We start from the raw sequence: 17,722 nt of genomic DNA, 5'->3' as shown, positions 1-17,722 counted from the left end.
GTGTTCACATTTTCACAGTTAATTCTAATATGATCTCGGTAGATAAAGGAATCCACCAGAGTACGCATTTTCAACCTCCAGTTCATGATTTTCATGACGAGGCTATCAAGATGCAGCTGAGATATGAGCAGTATCAAACATGTGAATGTGAAAAATTCAAAAGTTCATAGGTTGTTATGTAGGCAGTTTGGGCGACCACACTGTGCCTGTCCAAGCAAACTAGAGAGTTTAGTGTATGGCTTTGTACCCTACTCATTGAGGGCCATATTGCTTACCCCAAAGGAGAATTTTTGGATGCCGATTAAATCTTCAAGGCAGAACTTGAACAAGTCTTGTCTGGTATATTGTTTTACATGTAAGGGGATCTTATTTCATAGGTAACAGATTTTTTGGGTGAGGAACCTATCTCTCCAAGAGGTCTTGTTTATGTTGTGATGAAGGCATGGTCTTTGGAACAAGCATTTCAGTGTTACCAGTATTTGTGAGGTGAAAGGGGTCTGATAATAGAGAAGCTTTCAACACAGAAGATGAGACAGACATCACTATGAAGGATCCAGTAGCAAACATAGAAAAGTGAGAGGGTTTTTAGTCTATGCAAACAGCTAAAGAAACTTAATCCCTTGATTTGTTTAGTTAGAAAAAATAACACATTTTGTGATCCTTCAAGCTGGACAATTGCGTTTGGAAATGTACATTTCAGGCTGTGTTATATTCTATGACTGGCCAGTTGAAGGAGGATTAAAGGGATATTATGACACACTTGGATCTCAGGATATTCTTTTTGGTAATTAGGTGAGCAAGATAGAAGGATTTCATAACTGTAACAGATGTATGATGATTGCAGATTAGTTAGTTGTGAAAAAATACTTAGATTTCTAATGACTGTGTATTTATTAAGTGGAATCCCATTTATGTAGTAATCAGTTGGATATACATGTTTCCTAAAGGTAATGACACAACATTTTTTGTGTTAAGCTTAAGATAATGGTCAATACACATAGCACTGGCCATGACAAGCCCTTCTTAGAGGATATACGTCCATGGGTGAATAGCAACAAGTTTACATTCATTAGCAAACATAGCTAGCCATAGACCATTGACCTTTGCTTTCACATCAGAAAATTTGATGCCAAACAGGAGGGACCCAGAACAGAGCCCTTTTGAGCACCATTAGTGGTGTGTCTTTTTGGTGAGTCTATACCACCAAGTTTAAGTATGTGTGCTTGATAAAAAAAAAGCAATTTGCAACTCAGTGAATGTTGTAGGGAATTTTTATACTAGTGAGCTTGTTGATAATGCCAGCATGGGGTAGCATAGTGAAGGCTTTAATGAGGTTCATATAGGCAATGTGGACAGAATGACCTTTGTCAATGGCATTTGTTACATTTTTAAAGAAATCAACCAGATTATGGAGATAAGATCTACGTTTCTCAAAGCTGAATTAATTAGAGTTGATGGTTTGTAGGTCATCAGTCTCATAATAATAGGTTGACCAAGATACATTCTATAATATTTACAGATGATGCAGGTAAGGCTAATAAGATGATAGCTAAATCTTTGCTGCTTACACCTGATGATTTCCTCTTGGCCTCAAGTGGCTGCATTGGGGGTGGGGGGGTGGTCACTGCTGAATATGAAAAAGCCAGGATGAAAGTCAACACCTCTAAATCATTGGTCATGGTTCTTTTTCTGGGAAAAGAATGGGATAGTTCTCTGCATGTGAGAGGGGAGCAGCTATCCCACATTTCAGATTTCAAGTAATTTGGGGTCTTGTTTACAAAAATATGATAAGTGGGATCAGGTGATTAATCAGTGGAATTGTGAACTTGTAACGTTACTGCATTTACTGTATTGGACTGCGGTGGTGAGATGAGAACTGAATCATAGCATGAAGCTCTTAGTTTACCAGTTAGTTTATGTCCACATTCATACACGAGGTCAAAAGGTTTTGGCAGGGAATGAAGGGATGCCACTGCATATAAAAGTGGTAAATGAAGTTTCTTCATAAGGCTACTAAGATAACTTCATGCAGTGGTATGAGCAGCTCAGCAATCTTTTAAGATCCTGGATTAGAGCCATTGCTTTTCCAAGTGTGGGGGGGTGTCATTTGGGAATGTTTGAGCTTTTCATGAGGATGACATCTAGTCATCTCTTCTAGGAGGTGTGTTATGCATGGTCCAATTAGAAAAGACCTTGGGAACGACTCAGAACATATTGATGAGAGATGACATATGTCAGCTTGCATGGGGATGCCTGGACATGATGAGCTGAGGACTGCTGCTGTGGACAAAGCAGTCTGTTAGCTTGTTATCAGCATAAGACTTTCCAGTGCAAGTGATTTACAAAATGTATGTTTAGATGGATGAAAAACTGTTTCATAACTTCAGCAACATTTTCAGTAACAAAAGTATTTTTAAGTACTACTTTAAGTGCAGTTAATTCTGAAAGGAGAATTCACATTCACTATGCAAAATCACATGGACAACTTTTCAATTTTTTTTTATTTTTAAAGTGTTGTGAAATTAATATACTTAAAATTTCGGGTAGAATATTTAAAAGAAAACTCTTACTTTATCAACATGCATGAAATAGCAAAGCTTCAGTATTTTGTCTGTTTTACCTGAGCATACAAAATTAGTTTAACATAACAACTGACATGCCTAATCCCTGCCCTTTATAAGATATAAACCAAAATATATCTTTTTCCTGGTAAAGACACTTTAATGCAAAAGTGTTAAATGATACTCTGTAGAAAAAAAAAGTAAGTCCAAAATATGGTAAAAACTCAGTGTGGCAAGATATGATAAATATGAGGAGATGTACGGACCTTGGTAAACCCAGAGAGCTCTTGAAAACACAGGAGCTATGTTTACAGACCAGACATGAATAGCTGCAGATATACAATGAAGTTATACTTCTAAACACAAAAAAAGAAAGAAAAAAAAACATTAGTGTTGTCATATGTGCCTGCATCAAAAGTGACACATTAAGACACAGAATATAAATTTGTAATCTCTTCGAGAGGTATAGTTTAAGGAAAAATGTTGGCACTATATTGCTTATTAACAAAATTCACCCTGAAGTAGCATATATAATTTTACAGGTTGGTCCTAAAAACACAAGCATTAACAGATGATGACAGGTAAGATCTCAACAACTAAAACAGTAATTACACTATTTACATATAATGTAAAATGAGCAAAGGGAATGTTCTTTCTTGTGCAAACTGGAGGTCTAGATAATGAACAAAATAACTCGACAGGTAGCTGTATATACTATAAAAGGGGATGATGGTTTGGAATACAGGACTGAAAATCCTTTTTCAGACACACAGTGTCAAGACTATGACTATGACTTTGAACTTGTTAATAAACACGTCTCTGCATAGTTGTTGGATGCCTGGAACAGATTGCCAAAAATAATGCAGATTTAGCATTAATTGAAGCTGTGCTACATCAACTTAAACTTCTCAGCAGTGACATAACTATACTAACATTTAACTCACCCCACATCTTACTCACTAACTTAATTATTAACAATTACACTCAACGTAAAGTAGCAAGCACTTATATATCACCACACCCAAACAATAAGAATATTTATACTTCTGAAGATGTTTTTTCCCCTGGATCTCTGCTAAAACTAAACATCAGACCCTCATATTGGGTGATATAAATATAAACTGGACCAATAACAACACTAAAGCACACTCTTCACCAAACATTAACCTCTTTGGTTTAAATCAAATAATAACACTACTAGAACAGACAAAAGGAGTGGCCAGGAAACCATTACCGATTGCATACTAACAACTCAAACTACTCACCTTCTCTCTTCAGGTACTTTACCAAATTCACTCAGTGATAATCATCCAGCTTTTATTATCTGGGGACAGCAGAAAACAAGCAAAAATATAATTTTCAAGAGGACATGAGCCAAAAAGTATTTCAATAGACACTTTTAATGGGTTACTAAAACAACACAAATGGTACTCTGTAAAATATCTACCCTAGATGAGGCTGTCAACTTATGTCAGCACATCTTTCTAACTATCCTCAATTCTTTGCCCCCATATGCAGGAAAAAAAGGTTACATCCATTGCTGCCTCCTGGATGACAGCAGAAATTAAGGAACTAATGTCAAGCATATACAAAGCTTGGATACACTGGAAGAGCAAACACATTTTCTTTAACCAGCAACTCCTTCAGCATAAAAAACACAAACAATACTGGGCTAACGTTAACAAACTTCTTAAGCCTGTGGGAAAAAAAAACAGAAAAAAAAAATAAGAAACACACACTCAAGTCATTTCCCCAGTGAAACTGATATTAACATTGCCTCCACTTTCAACATGTTTTTCATAGACATAACTAACTCTTTTATGCAAAATAGTAACTTCATACCAAGCAATATTATCTCATAAGACTTACTTGGTATACTGAACCTTCAGCAAGTGTCATTCAACAAGGTTACTACAAAAGTTAAAACTTACTTCAATCACTCCTGACCTTCTTCTGCCTGAATATCTACCAAAAGCAGGGACTACAATAGTCTACCCTGTTGCAATAGTTTTCAATAAATCCATAAGTAAATCTTATGTTGCAGTCCAATAGAAGCAATGTTAAATAAAACATTTTTATAAACAAGAAACAAACAATTTCCGTTGTAATCTTAGACCAATTGCCATACCATCCTTCATTACTAAAATGCATAAAAACATTTATACAAAAGCAGCTATTACATCACATTATAAATAATTTAGCACAAAATAACGATACTGGATACTGCTCTTGGATAAAAACTGTTTTAATATCACCAAACCATAGATATAAGATGAGCGCTTTCGGGCGGTTGCCCTTCATCAGATAAAAATAGTACATTTTAAAATTCCTTTTAAAAACAATATTAACCAATCAGTATTCAATAATATATCTATGGTTTGGTGATATTAAAACAGTTTTTATCCAAGAGCAGTATCCAGTATCGTTATTTTGTGCTACTTTTGTGTTCTGTTTGGAACTTCTACGTAAACTGGATTTTGGCTAGCAAAGACCTTTTCTTCTGTTCTATTATAAATAATTTATCATCACCTACACAATGGTAAGACATTGGCATCCTAAGCTAGGGATTGTGGGTTTGAGTCCCATCTGGGATAATATAATCTTGAGGGTGAATTGGCACAGAGGTTAAGGTCCTTACCACATGAATACAATGTACAGGGGTGGATTCTGGCCTCTAGTTATTGGCTAGGATTGTAATTGTTTGCAGACTACTAACCTAGTATTTACTTATGAACCTATATGGGTTCTGCACTGAAACTGCTCCTTTATCCTTCTTGCATACTACTGATCACAGCAAAACCAAAGGTCTTTCTACCACTGCTATTCTCTTAGCCCCATCTAAGGCCTTTGATACCATCTTTCACACTCTCCTTTTACAAAGGCTGACAAATACAAATCTGGCATACAACATATTACAATGGTTCAAATGTTATCTGTCTAATTAACAACAACATGTAAAATGGTCCCAGGCACTTTCTACTTTTCTACCCAATAATACAGGTGTTCCAGAAGGCACAATACTTGGACCATTTGTATTCAGTAACTTTTAAATAACATGCATGACAAAATTCTTAACACCATATTAGTACAGTGTGTTGATGACTACATTGTTAACCATATTGCTAAGTCCCTCAATCAGTTGCAGCATTCCAAATAGCTTAACCTTCAAAGCCTCCACATTGGCTTAAAGAAAGACTCAAATATTTTATTAAATGCCAATAAAAATAAACTACTTGTATTTGGCTCCAGTGAAATCTCAATTACTTTGCAAAATAACACATCACTTAACAATTCTACCATGCCAAACTTTTAGGTCTATTCAAAGATCAGAGTTATCCTTCAAGAAACATACTGAGTATGTAACCTCAAAAACGCACAAAAAGTTGGGTATGTTATTCAAATCTAAACTCTGCCTAGCAGAAACAACAGAAATAAATACAGCAGAAACTCTGTTGCTACCTAAATTACTTTATGCATCCCCTATCATTACTATTACTCCAAAAACTCACCTACAGTAGCTAAGACAAACATATAATACAATTGCAAAATACACTGTTAATGTCCCCAACAAAACTCATCAAGTACTTCTTAAGATTAACTGTCTAGAGCCCAAACACCTTTTAATAAGTAAACAGTTAAAATCACTCAAAAAATCTACATGGACCCAGCAGATGTCCACTTATCTCTAACTTACTTCCAAAATGTATGCTTTTCAAAAATCTAAGCTCTTAGACACAAAACCTCCAAGAAGTTGTCATATCAAACAACTAGTTTTGTCACTCTGTACTCAGTCCATGTAGCCAAGCTTTGGAATTCCATTTCCCCACACCTTAGACATAAGAATAAATAGATAACATTTCTGTACAGTCTAAAAATCTACATAACTTCCACTTGGACATGTCCTTGTATCTGAATTGTATCTCCATCCATCCTATATCTAATCCCCATCAATACTAGCTTCTTCCACTCTTCGACTAACAACTATACTATCCACATTCGTAACCATATATTTAACTGCTGACGTTTATTATTGTACCTATTCATAACCTTCATAACTGATGTTTTCTATTTATGTACAGTTGTATTTTGTAAATGTTTTGTATATGCATATGCATTCTTGAATGTATATATATATATATATATATATATGTATTTTGTAATTAGTTTGTATATTCATACAAGAATGCCCATATACAGTTGATTTTTTTGTTGCCTCTATTGTATGTGTGGAGTTTTTCTCCACGGGCCTCATTTGAAAATGGTCCTTCAGCTCAGTCATATAATTCGTGGTCAGTAAATGGAAATAAATAAAGAAAGGAAGAAGCAGGTGTAGACTTTTGCATCTGACAGTTATGGTAAACAGAAATAAAAATAAAGGGTAAAAAAGTTTCAGTGTGCTTTTCTGTTTGTAGAATAAATGTTTCAGTAATAAAAGTAAAAGAATTTATGTCATCATGAATGAAACCTTGTAGTAAAACACTAACAGCTTTTAAATATAATAAGTTTGACAGCTGTGAAAGTGGTGTATAATAAAGAGCTGAAATGTTTTTTATATTATTTGTAGCACTGGAGCTCTGTTGCTGAGAAACTAAAAGTGGAAGCTTATGAGATTTTACTGCCAGATGAATTTACAGACAAGGACCATGTAATCTCCCAGAGTCAGAAACTGAAAACAGCGCATGAAGAATTTTGGCTTCTCATGGAAGATAAACAGATATTGCTCCAAGAAGCAAATGAGTTTTTCAACAGTGCTAACAAGGTTAGTATTGTGGCAGGGCTGTATAAACACAAGTAACCTTAAAAGCAAACAAGTTTATACAGCATTATAACACTGTTTGATTTGCATTTAGAATTGAAGTTGTGAATCACTATTTTTAACAAAGCAGCATTCAAATTTTGTGTAGTTTCCATGAGTATCTAAGCACTTTCTTGCCTCTGTAAATAAACTGAGTTTATAAATCAGTTTTAAGAATACACTTTCAATAGTCAGATTATAAAAAATACCACCTCAGGTTTCTCCTAAAACAGGCCACAGACCTGGTAGGATTAAGTTGGCAAAAAAGACTGAATAAAAATTTGACTATTATTGGTTGGCAACAAGCATTATATAAAAATAGTATATATTTTTCGTATAGTTCAGCTAAGTGCAGTGTAAGTGTAATATATTCATTTGTGTGTCTGTGAATATATATATATATATATATATATATATATATATATATATATATATATATATATATATATATATAGATATACCTCTTTCATATCTGTATATATATATATATATATATATATATATATATATATATGTGTGTGTGTGTGTGTGTGTATATATATATATATATATATATATATGGAACTACTGCTAAATACCGAACACTCACTCTACTGATGCCCAAAATCCCGTGGCCAAACACCCGAAACAATACAATACCGAAAAACCAAAACTGCGAAATTTAAACTACCGAAAACTACATACAACATACACCACACACAGACACATACACACACCTTCCCCCAAAACACAAACACACAAACCTAACCTACAGACATGTAGGTGGGCAAGCACCCCTGACACCCCCCCACTTAAATATTCTAACTCCAAGGTTGCACTACCTAGACAAATACATGAATACACCACCACACTCTTACATCCCCCTCACACACACACATCACACTCACAACACACACTTACACATCAAACCTCTAACCAACACAGTTAAACATAAATACTTACCTGCCCTTCCACCTTACCACAACACCAGAACCGCGAATTTCAAACTCCCGATAGTCGGGATTTTGAAATTCGCACTTCTGGTGTTTCGGTAGTTTGGGGTTTCAGCTATATGGTCACGAAAGTTTGAAATACGGTATTTTAAACTTTCGAGATTATGTAGTGTTCCCATATATATATATACATATATATATATATATATATATATATATATATATATATATATATATATATATATATAATGTATAGATATATACTTATCATCATTAGCCTTCTTCTGTGCGGAGTCTGCATGTCCTCCATGTGGTCGCGTGGGTTTCTTCCGGGTGTCCGGTTTCCTCCCACATCCCAAAGACATGCTGTAGGTGGACTGGACACTCTAAACTGGCCCTAGGTGTGAGTGTGTGCATGTGTGTGCCTTCTGTGGAAGGTTGGGTGCCAGGCTGGCAACTCGACACTGTAAAACTCCACTGCCAATCATGAGCAGACAGATGATCCACTGTGACGATCCCTAACCGGGAAAAGCCAAAAGAAGAAGAAGAAGAAGATTAGCCCTCTTTTTCTCACTTCCATTTGAGGTTGGGGTGTCTTATCAACTGTTGCCACCGCTCTTGATTCACAGCCACTCTCCTACCTTCTTCAACAGTTATGTCTATCACAAATCTTATCACTCATGCAATCCATCCATCCATCCATCCATCCATCCATCCATCCATCCATCCATCCATCCATCTCTTGGCTGGATACATACCTCTCAACTGCTATGATTTATATGTAAATAAAGACTATACAAAGATTCACTGCCACTCACTATACAGGGTTTAGTATCATGAAATGAGAAAGCATACCTCTTTCTGACTCTGCTATGATTTGTAAAGACCTGTGCTATGATTTTTAATTCCTAGAGGTTGAAAGGTATGGTTGGACATCCTTGTCTCCTCTTGCCTTCTTGCTATGTCTCCCAAATGTTCTTTATGAGATCAAAGACTAGTTTCCTTTACATGTGACAGAACCACCGTAATCTGTTCACCTTGATTTTCTCTGCAGTTGAAGTTGCTTTGGCTTCTGATCTGATGTCCTCATTTCTTCTTCTTATGTCACACAGAGTACATCCAAATACCCATCTCAGACTTCACTGTCATTAGCTCAAGCTTCATCAGCTGTATGACCTTCACTGCCAGGTTTCTTTGTCATAAAGAAGCACTGATCACACCACTGCTTTGTATGCCTTACTTTTTAGCTTAGCCTCTTTAGCATTAATCTGTCATATACTACCACTGGCACTTTGTGCCAGTTAGCTACAATACCTTTGATTCAAGCTTTGACCTTCTCATTCAGGCTTCCCTTCTCTTCAGCCACACCTTCCAGATACTTGGAATTTTTAAGCTGTTGCACTACATCCCTTCTATTTCAATTTTCAGCTTATTCAGCTTTCCCCCATTTACTGCCATGAATGTTGTCATGTGTGTACTCAGTTTCATTATATGTGCCTTCAGTTTTGCATTCCAACCACCTATCATTTGCTGAAGTTCTTTTTCAGGATCTTGTTGTATTGCCACATTGTCTGCATAGAGGAGATTTGTTGATCTGTCCCCTTCAATCTGTAGTCTATCAGAGCCAGATCATGGTCAAATGGGGCCCTAATGGAGTGGGTCCCTCTCCTGGTAGTAACCCACCCCCACAACCATCCAGTGTCCCATTACTTGGCTATTTCTCCTCAGTTATTTTAAATTTTATGGCACAAACTCTAATAGCCGTTTACTAAACAAAATAATACAATGTCATAATGAAAACAGACTTAGGATAAACAATAAACTTCTCTGCCCTTGAAACTCAAATTCATCGAGATGACATTGAAAGCTGCATTCAAAGAAAACCATAGACCCATTGCACACATTATTAGGACCATGCACACATGCATGTATTCTTTGATTCACCTTCCAGACTGTATTAAATTATATTAATTGCAGAATACAACACCACTCGTTAGAATGTGTTTTAAATTAGTAGTTTTAAACATTTTTCAGTAAGGAGTGAAACAAAATGTATTAATCAGTAATGACAAAACTACCTATTTCAGAACATTTCAACCATAAAAGGCCAATCAAAATTATGTCATTACAATCCACCAGTATCAATCAATATGCACAATCTCTGCAGAGGTCTGCAGAAGTATGTCATGTGAATAATTCCACATTAAAGAGACATGTAATTAATGAAGAAGTTGCTGCTGGCAAACAACTTTATATTTCAGTGTTTCATCTACAAATTCGGTGTCTGCTGCCTTTGAGGAATAAATCCCCTATGTTGCATTAAAAAATAGTAAGCTGATAATATTGCAATAGAGAATGGCTGGCAAACCAACAACAGGTTCATAGTAAGCATCTCATTCAAAGGAGGACATGCTTAGGAGTGCATCAACCCCCTCTCCCCTTAAAGTGTGCGACATCCAGCTATATCTCACTAGACTGTCAACAATTAAATGACATTCATTACTATCCTGGGTCAGTAACTAAGGAGCTTCAATCCTCACTACTGACTCCAATACGAGGCTGTCACTTAAACAGAAGTAATATTTCCCAATTTTCCCCCTAGCATAACAAGAACACCCTCTATTTTCCTAGGACTGGACTATATACCTCTGTCCACCCCAAATGTAATTTCTTATTGCACACTTCAGAGCAATGTGTCACAGTTTAAGACCTCTGATACATTTACACTCAAAGTAAATCTAAATTGCACACATCCAAACACTTCTGGGAAAGCCTGACACAGATTTCCAGCTGTGTTCCCCAAAATAATATGGTAATGCTGCCACCAATTAGTGTGTCTTCATGTCCATCCAAAGGGGTGTCCAGTTATGAAAGTAAATATCAGAATAAATTATAGCTATGACCATAAGCAACCAGGCCTTCGAGGTGACATGGGGAGTATCAAACAGGTAGAAGCACTCTCTAATCTCTAAAGAAAATCACTAATTCCAGCCACAATGTTAAGTAATGAAAAAAATAAATTTAATAACAAGTAAAATAATTATAAGACTTTAAATCAATAACTTTCAATAAACACCAGAATTCAATCACCTATCTTAATAACTAAGCTTTCCTAATCTAACTAAAGAATACTGTCCCTGATCTAATTTAACACATAACATCAAGGCAAAAGGTAGACTTACAGTTTTGGTGAGTTCTCTTTCATGTGTGTACACTGATTGCGCAGCACTTGACAAAACTGCCAACTCAACTGCTTCAGTAGTCTCCACTGTCTTATTTTTAAAAAATAACAGTCAGCTGTTTCAAAAAGTTATTTTCTTGTTAGTCAGCAGATGACTACAAGCTGGGAACCATTATTAACTCTCCAAGTGATGTAGATATCCTACAGAAAGGCCTCACTGAGACCAATGATGGGTGTCAAAACTGTAGCATTAAGTTTAATGCCAAAAAATGCGTCATTATCCCCTTTTGAAAAAACTCAATTCCCACTAATTACCACATTGATGGGAGCCCACTGAACACTGAAGCAATTATAAGAGATCTGGGCACACAGGTTGACAGCAACCTCTCCTTTGACCACCACATTGCCACTGTGGTCAGAAAGTCCTTCTATGTGGCACATCCCATTACCAAGGGTTTTGCATCCAGGAAGAAAGAGGTCATCATCTCTCTCTAATCTTCCCTCATTAGGCCAATCATCGAGTATAATGCCCCATTTGGCATGTACCTCACTAGACACATGCAACAGCTGGAAAGGCCACAAAAGTACCTCACAAAGAGGATCCTAGCCCTTAAACACATGTCCTACATGGACAGACATAAAAACATCAGCTATTCTCTGTCTTATATTGTCTACTAAGAGGCAACCTCTGCTTGACTTACAAAGCCATGTCTGACTCAGCTCTGTTCGAAATGCTACATCTAAAGAAATCCCAGTCCCTCCACACCACATGTTCCTGAGACCTCAACCTCATTACCACAATCAACAGAACATGCTGAAGGGGCAGGTTTATAACCCAGAAACTGCTCATGATCTGTAATAGACTTCCCATACATATCAAGCAGAGCACCTCACTGGCCCTCTTCAAAAGAAATCTTGATGAGTGGATGGGAAATAGAAAGTTCATCCCAGGGATCACTGGAGTGGCGCTACTTGATAGAGGCACTGGGAACTAATGCCAGGCGCACGATGCCAGGGCACTTCTGTGGGCTAGGCTTGTAAAGGCTCCAGGGCCATTAGCCTAGTACACACCTATGAACCTATGAGCTGTTTAAATAATCACTTAGCAACCAGGAACATTCTAATGACATCACTCACTGTTCAGCTTATTCTTCACAGTGCTTTAGAATGCCCCTCTCAAACATGCACAATTAGAAATGTATCAAAACACTGACAGATTATATAAACATTCTGTGTAAACAGGGAAATACTCCACATTTGAAAACTTATTTACATTTCACAATTAGACATGCTGGCATATAATGCAAGTTAGTCTGAAAATATGCACAAATCTCCTGCCAGACATGCTAATGTAGACGAGGGTGTTTTCAATTTCTTCATATCCACCAATATCAATCACTATGCACAATCTCTGTAGAGGTCTTAAGAAGTATGTCATGTGAATAATTCCACATTAAAGAGACATGTAATTAATGAAGAGGTTGCTGCTGGCAAACAACTTTATATTTCAGTGTTTCATCTAAAAATTCAGTGCTTTCTGCATTTGAGGAATAAATTACCTATGTCGCATTAAACAAATATTAAGCTGGTAATATAGCAATAGAGAATGGCTGGCAAACCAACAACAGGTTCATAGTTACTAGGCAATTCATCCAAAAGAGGACATGCTTAGGAGTGTATTACCCCCCCATTTTGAGTGCACCACAGTATTAGCAATCTATTGACATGGTGTGAGAGTAGAACCCACAATCACCTGCACCAAAGGCAAACATACCACCTGTTGTGCTACTAACACTGGTTTCAAGTTTGGTAGCACTAACACTGATGGTCATTTGCTAAATAAAACAGTTGCACATTGAAGAAAGACTTGACATGAGCAACAGTAAACTTATTTTCCATTGAAACTCACAATTCCTTAAAAATGCACTGAAACTAACAATTCCTTGAGCAGTTTAGTAGTTGGTGTACAGGATTCAGACTCTTGTCTCCTGTAACCAAGGTACATTTTTTTTTGCCTGGGCAAGTTAATTAACCAACTTGCAACCCCTAACTAGGGCATTTCACACACACACACACACACACACACACACACACACACACACACACACACACACACACACACACACACACCATACTGCTCAACCATGCTGAATTTCTCATTTTTTTACCAGTTTTGAGGTCCAAATAATGGGGTGCCACAATTCCTGAGTGGCATCCCTTAATTTCCAAATTTCTTGACTTTTTTTTAAATCCCCCCGGCTTTTGGGTTGACATCATCATGTACAGAGGTGTGCGCAATTATATCAGCTCCGTGAACAGCCTGCCAGCCTGTTGGAAAGGGATTCACTGCAGCAGTAACATGTCAGCCATGTGTGCATTTCCCCAGCTGCTCCTCCTCCAGGTAAGGAGGAGGACAAAAAGTTAAATGCATTTCTACCACTCAAGCTAGCTGCATTTCAAGTGTGTGTGTGTTCTGCTGGCTGCAAGCATTTTGAATTAACTAGGTCCGTTCTGCTGCGAGCATTTTGAATTAATCAGGTCCATTCTTGCTTTGAATTATAGGTCAGTTCTGCTTTGATTACAAGGGGAGTGTACAGGTCCATTCTGCTTTGATTACTGTGTGTGTTCTACCACAAGCATTTTGAATTAGCCAGGTCCATTCTTGCTTTGAATTACAGGTCCATTCTGTTTTATTACAGGGGGGGGGGTGCAGGTCCCTTCTGCTTTGATTACTGTGTGTGTTCTGACACAAGCATTTTGAATTAACCAGGTCCATTCTTGCTTTGAATTACAGCTCTATTCTGCTTTGATTACAAGGCCAGGGGGTATGTGAAGGTCTTTTCTGCTTTGATTACTGTGTGTGTTCTGCTGACATTTTGAATTAACCAGATCCATTCTGCCACGAGCATTTTGAATTAACCAGGTCCATTCTGCCGCAAGCATTTTAAATTAACCAGGTCTGTTCTGCTTTGAATTACAGGTCTGTGTGTGCAGGTCCATTCTGCTTTGATTACAGGTGGTATCTGCAGGTCCATTCTGCTTTGATTACTGTGTGTGTTCTGCCGTGGGCATTTTGAATTAACCAGGTCATTCTGCTTTGATTGCAGGGGATGTGTGCAGATCCGTTCTGCTTTGATTACAGGAGGTGTGTGCAGGTCCATTCTGCTTTGATTGCAGGGGTCTATATCATAACATCAAAGTTCTCTAACATCGAATGTTATTATATCGAACCCTAAACACAGAACTGTGAAAACATCGAACAGTCAGAATAGCGAATTTTCTCACAGGGAAAAAAAACGCTATTCTGAGAAACATGCACACAGCACAAACACACACAAAAAACAGCCATCCACACACACATACACTTAAAATCCTACACCTAAACTAAACTTTACATACAGTACTAGCTATCCACTTACCTTAATCCATCCCTAACCCTAAGGTCTGTCACTATTGCACACTCACTTCACCCGCGCCCTAACCCTAACTCACCGAACCTGCCCCCTAACCCTAACCTACACACAATCGCACACTTACTTGAACCCGCGCCCTAACACTAACGTCCACACAACCGCACACTTACCTGACCCGCTCCCTAACCCTAACTCACTTAACCCGCCCCCTAACCCTAACATACACACAATCGCACACTTACCTGAACCCGACCCGTAACGCCCCAACATATTGAATGCCGAAAGCAGTGAAGCCACAGCAACAGCCCACCGAATTCTTTTCTTGGGAAAGAATTTGATGTCCTGCACCTTCGCTGTTTTCAGCGTTCAACATTACGGGTTCAATATTATAACATTCAATGTTAGAGAACTTCGATGTTATAATATAGACCCATTGCAGTGGGTATGTGCAGGTCAGTTTTGCTTTGATTGCAGGTGGGAGTGTATGCAGGTCTCTGCTTTGATTACAGGGGGGAGTGTGTGCAGGTCTCTGCTTTGATTACAAGGGGAGTGTGTGCAGGTCTCTGCTTTGATTACAGGGGAGAGTGTGTGCAGGTTTCTGCTGCTTTGATTAAACTGGGGAGAGTGTGTGCAGCTATCTGCTTTGATTACATGGGGGGAGTGTGTGCAGGTCTCTGCTTTGATTACAGTATGTGTGTGCAGGTTTCTGCTGTGATTACAGTGTGTGTGTGTGCAGGTCTCTTTGATTACAGTGTGTGTGTGTGCAGATCTCTGCATTGATTATAGTGTGTGTGTGTGTGTGTGTGTGTGTGTGTGTGTGTGTGTGTGTGTGTGTGTGTGTGTGTGTGTGTGTGTGTGTGTGTGTGTGTGTGTGTGTGTGTGTGTGTGTGTGTGTGTGTGTGTGTGTGTGTGTGTGTAAAATGCCCCAGTTAGGTATACCTAGTGGTTAAGGTTACTCAGGCTCAAACCCTGTATCTTAGGTACATGGAGCAAGGGCCTGAGTTCTCTATCCAAACTACCACTTCTGACTGAAGGATTTGTAGCTCTCAGTTGTACAAATTTTCAAAGAATATCTGGAATGTTTGGCTCATACCTTTGGTTGGTTCCTCTTAAAATTCAGATGATGTAGTGTTGTTGCCTCACAGCAAGAGGTTCTCTGGTTTGATTCTTGGCTGAAGTGCCTTGTGTGTGTGGAGTCTGCATGCCCTCCCTGTGTTTGTGTGGGTTTTCTCTGGGTGCTCTGGTTTCCTCCCATGATGCAAAGACATGTCTGGAGCCTCTGCTGAAAAATTGGCTTTGTTCCAAGTCGGACTTTCCTAGTAAACAAATGTTAAATAAAAATAAAATTTGTGTTTTTTCTGGCATATCAGTGGCAACTGAATTCACTAAATAATGATAGCCATTTAAATTCCAGTCTTCCTATCTTTCAGGAAACACATGGTAACACAACATTTTATTCTAGCAACTTTCTAAGATTATACAAGCAACGTTTAAAATATGTCTCCAGTTTTGCCCCCCCCCCGCAAAAAAACAAAACACTTGGCTTTTTCCTGATTTCTTGTGCTGCACAGTTCTTCAGGCAAAGAGAAGTTTAGTGCTGCTTATGCAAAGTCTACTTGCATCATTAGTAGAACAATGGGTAGTATACTTGTGGCAGAAGGCTGTAGGTTGTAGATAGATTGCTGATACTGTACTGTGTTGTACTTTTAAAGGGTATAGATGACGCAGTCCTCAGAATGTTCTCCTTTGGCTGAGATACCTTGTAACTATGAACCTGTTATCAGTTTGCCATCCATTCCCTATTGAAATATTACTAGCTCATAATTTTTTAATGTAACATAGGCAATTTATTCTACAAGGGCAGCAAGCACTTTACTTGTAGTTGAAACAATGAAATATAAAGTTGTTTGCTAGCAGCAACCTCTTCATTAGCTACAGATCTCTTTAATGTGGAATTATTTAGATGACGTTTACTGATGCTGGTGGACTGTGGAAGTTTGGGTAGACTTTTATGATGGAAATGTACTGAATTGGGCAGTTTTGTCATTATTGTTTCATGCATTTTGTTCCATTGCTTACTGGAAAAATGTTCAAAACAATAAATTTAAAACCTGCTCTAACAAGTTTGCTTTATTATACAAGGCATATAATTTAATACAATCAGGAAGGTGTATCAAAGAAAACATGTATGTTTCATGTGCAAGGGGCCTATGATTTGAAAACAGCCCAAAGGTAATCTTTATCCACCACTGGCCAGATGCATTTTCTTTGACTGTGGGTTTCATTGCTCTTTCAATGAATGTGAGTTTCAAGGTCAGAGAAAGTTTAATGCTACATCTATTTTCATTGTGAGACTGCATTGGTTTGTTTAAAAGATGTATATTAATGTTTATGCTAGAAAATGTAAAATAAAAGTTTTAAATGAAATCCAAATAATCATTGTAGAATTGAAGCAGTAAGCACATTACAGCGAAATAGCCAAGTAATGGGACATTGGAATGGCTGCAGGGGGACTCTGGGGCCATATTTTGGTTGTCTGTTCTTCAGTTTGTGTTTGAAAGTTGGTATCTCACAATTCCATTGGAGTGGTTGGGGTAAATAATTATGTATACAAATGATATGTTAATTAGTGTACAGATTTGTACCTATTTTTCATGGGTCTTTGAACAGATTTTTTGATGTTTCCAGGTTGAGAGGTATGAAACACAAATGCGCACACGCACACATACACACACACACACACACACACACACACACACACACACACACACACACACACACACACACGTGTGTACACACACACACACAAACACATACGTGTGCGCGCGCTCTTCTGGAGC

At 37.7% G+C, this 17,722-nt stretch overlaps 1 protein-coding gene across 4 annotated transcripts in view; it reads left to right on the top strand.

The window, feature by feature from the left end:
* The window catches only part of CCDC141 (coiled-coil domain containing 141), a 2,268,332-nt gene that overhangs the window by 589,329 nt on the left and 1,661,281 nt on the right, over window positions 1-17,722 (top strand). For all 4 annotated transcript variants that reach the window (XM_044075309.1, XM_044075306.1, XM_044075307.1 and 1 more), the window contains one exon: window positions 7,126-7,320. In XM_044075309.1, the coding sequence (XP_043931244.1) occupies window positions 7,126-7,320 (195 nt within the window). The remainder of the gene's footprint in view (window positions 1-7,125; window positions 7,321-17,722) is intronic.

Source organism: Protopterus annectens, chromosome 6.part0 (assembly GCF_019279795.1).
Source record: "Protopterus annectens isolate FY-2018-M chromosome 6.part0, PAN1.0, whole genome shotgun sequence".
Classification (NCBI taxonomy): Eukaryota; Metazoa; Chordata; order Ceratodontiformes; family Protopteridae; genus Protopterus; species Protopterus annectens.
The sequence above is the reverse complement of the archived record's forward strand: the minus strand, read 5'-3'. Positions and strand labels throughout refer to the sequence as shown.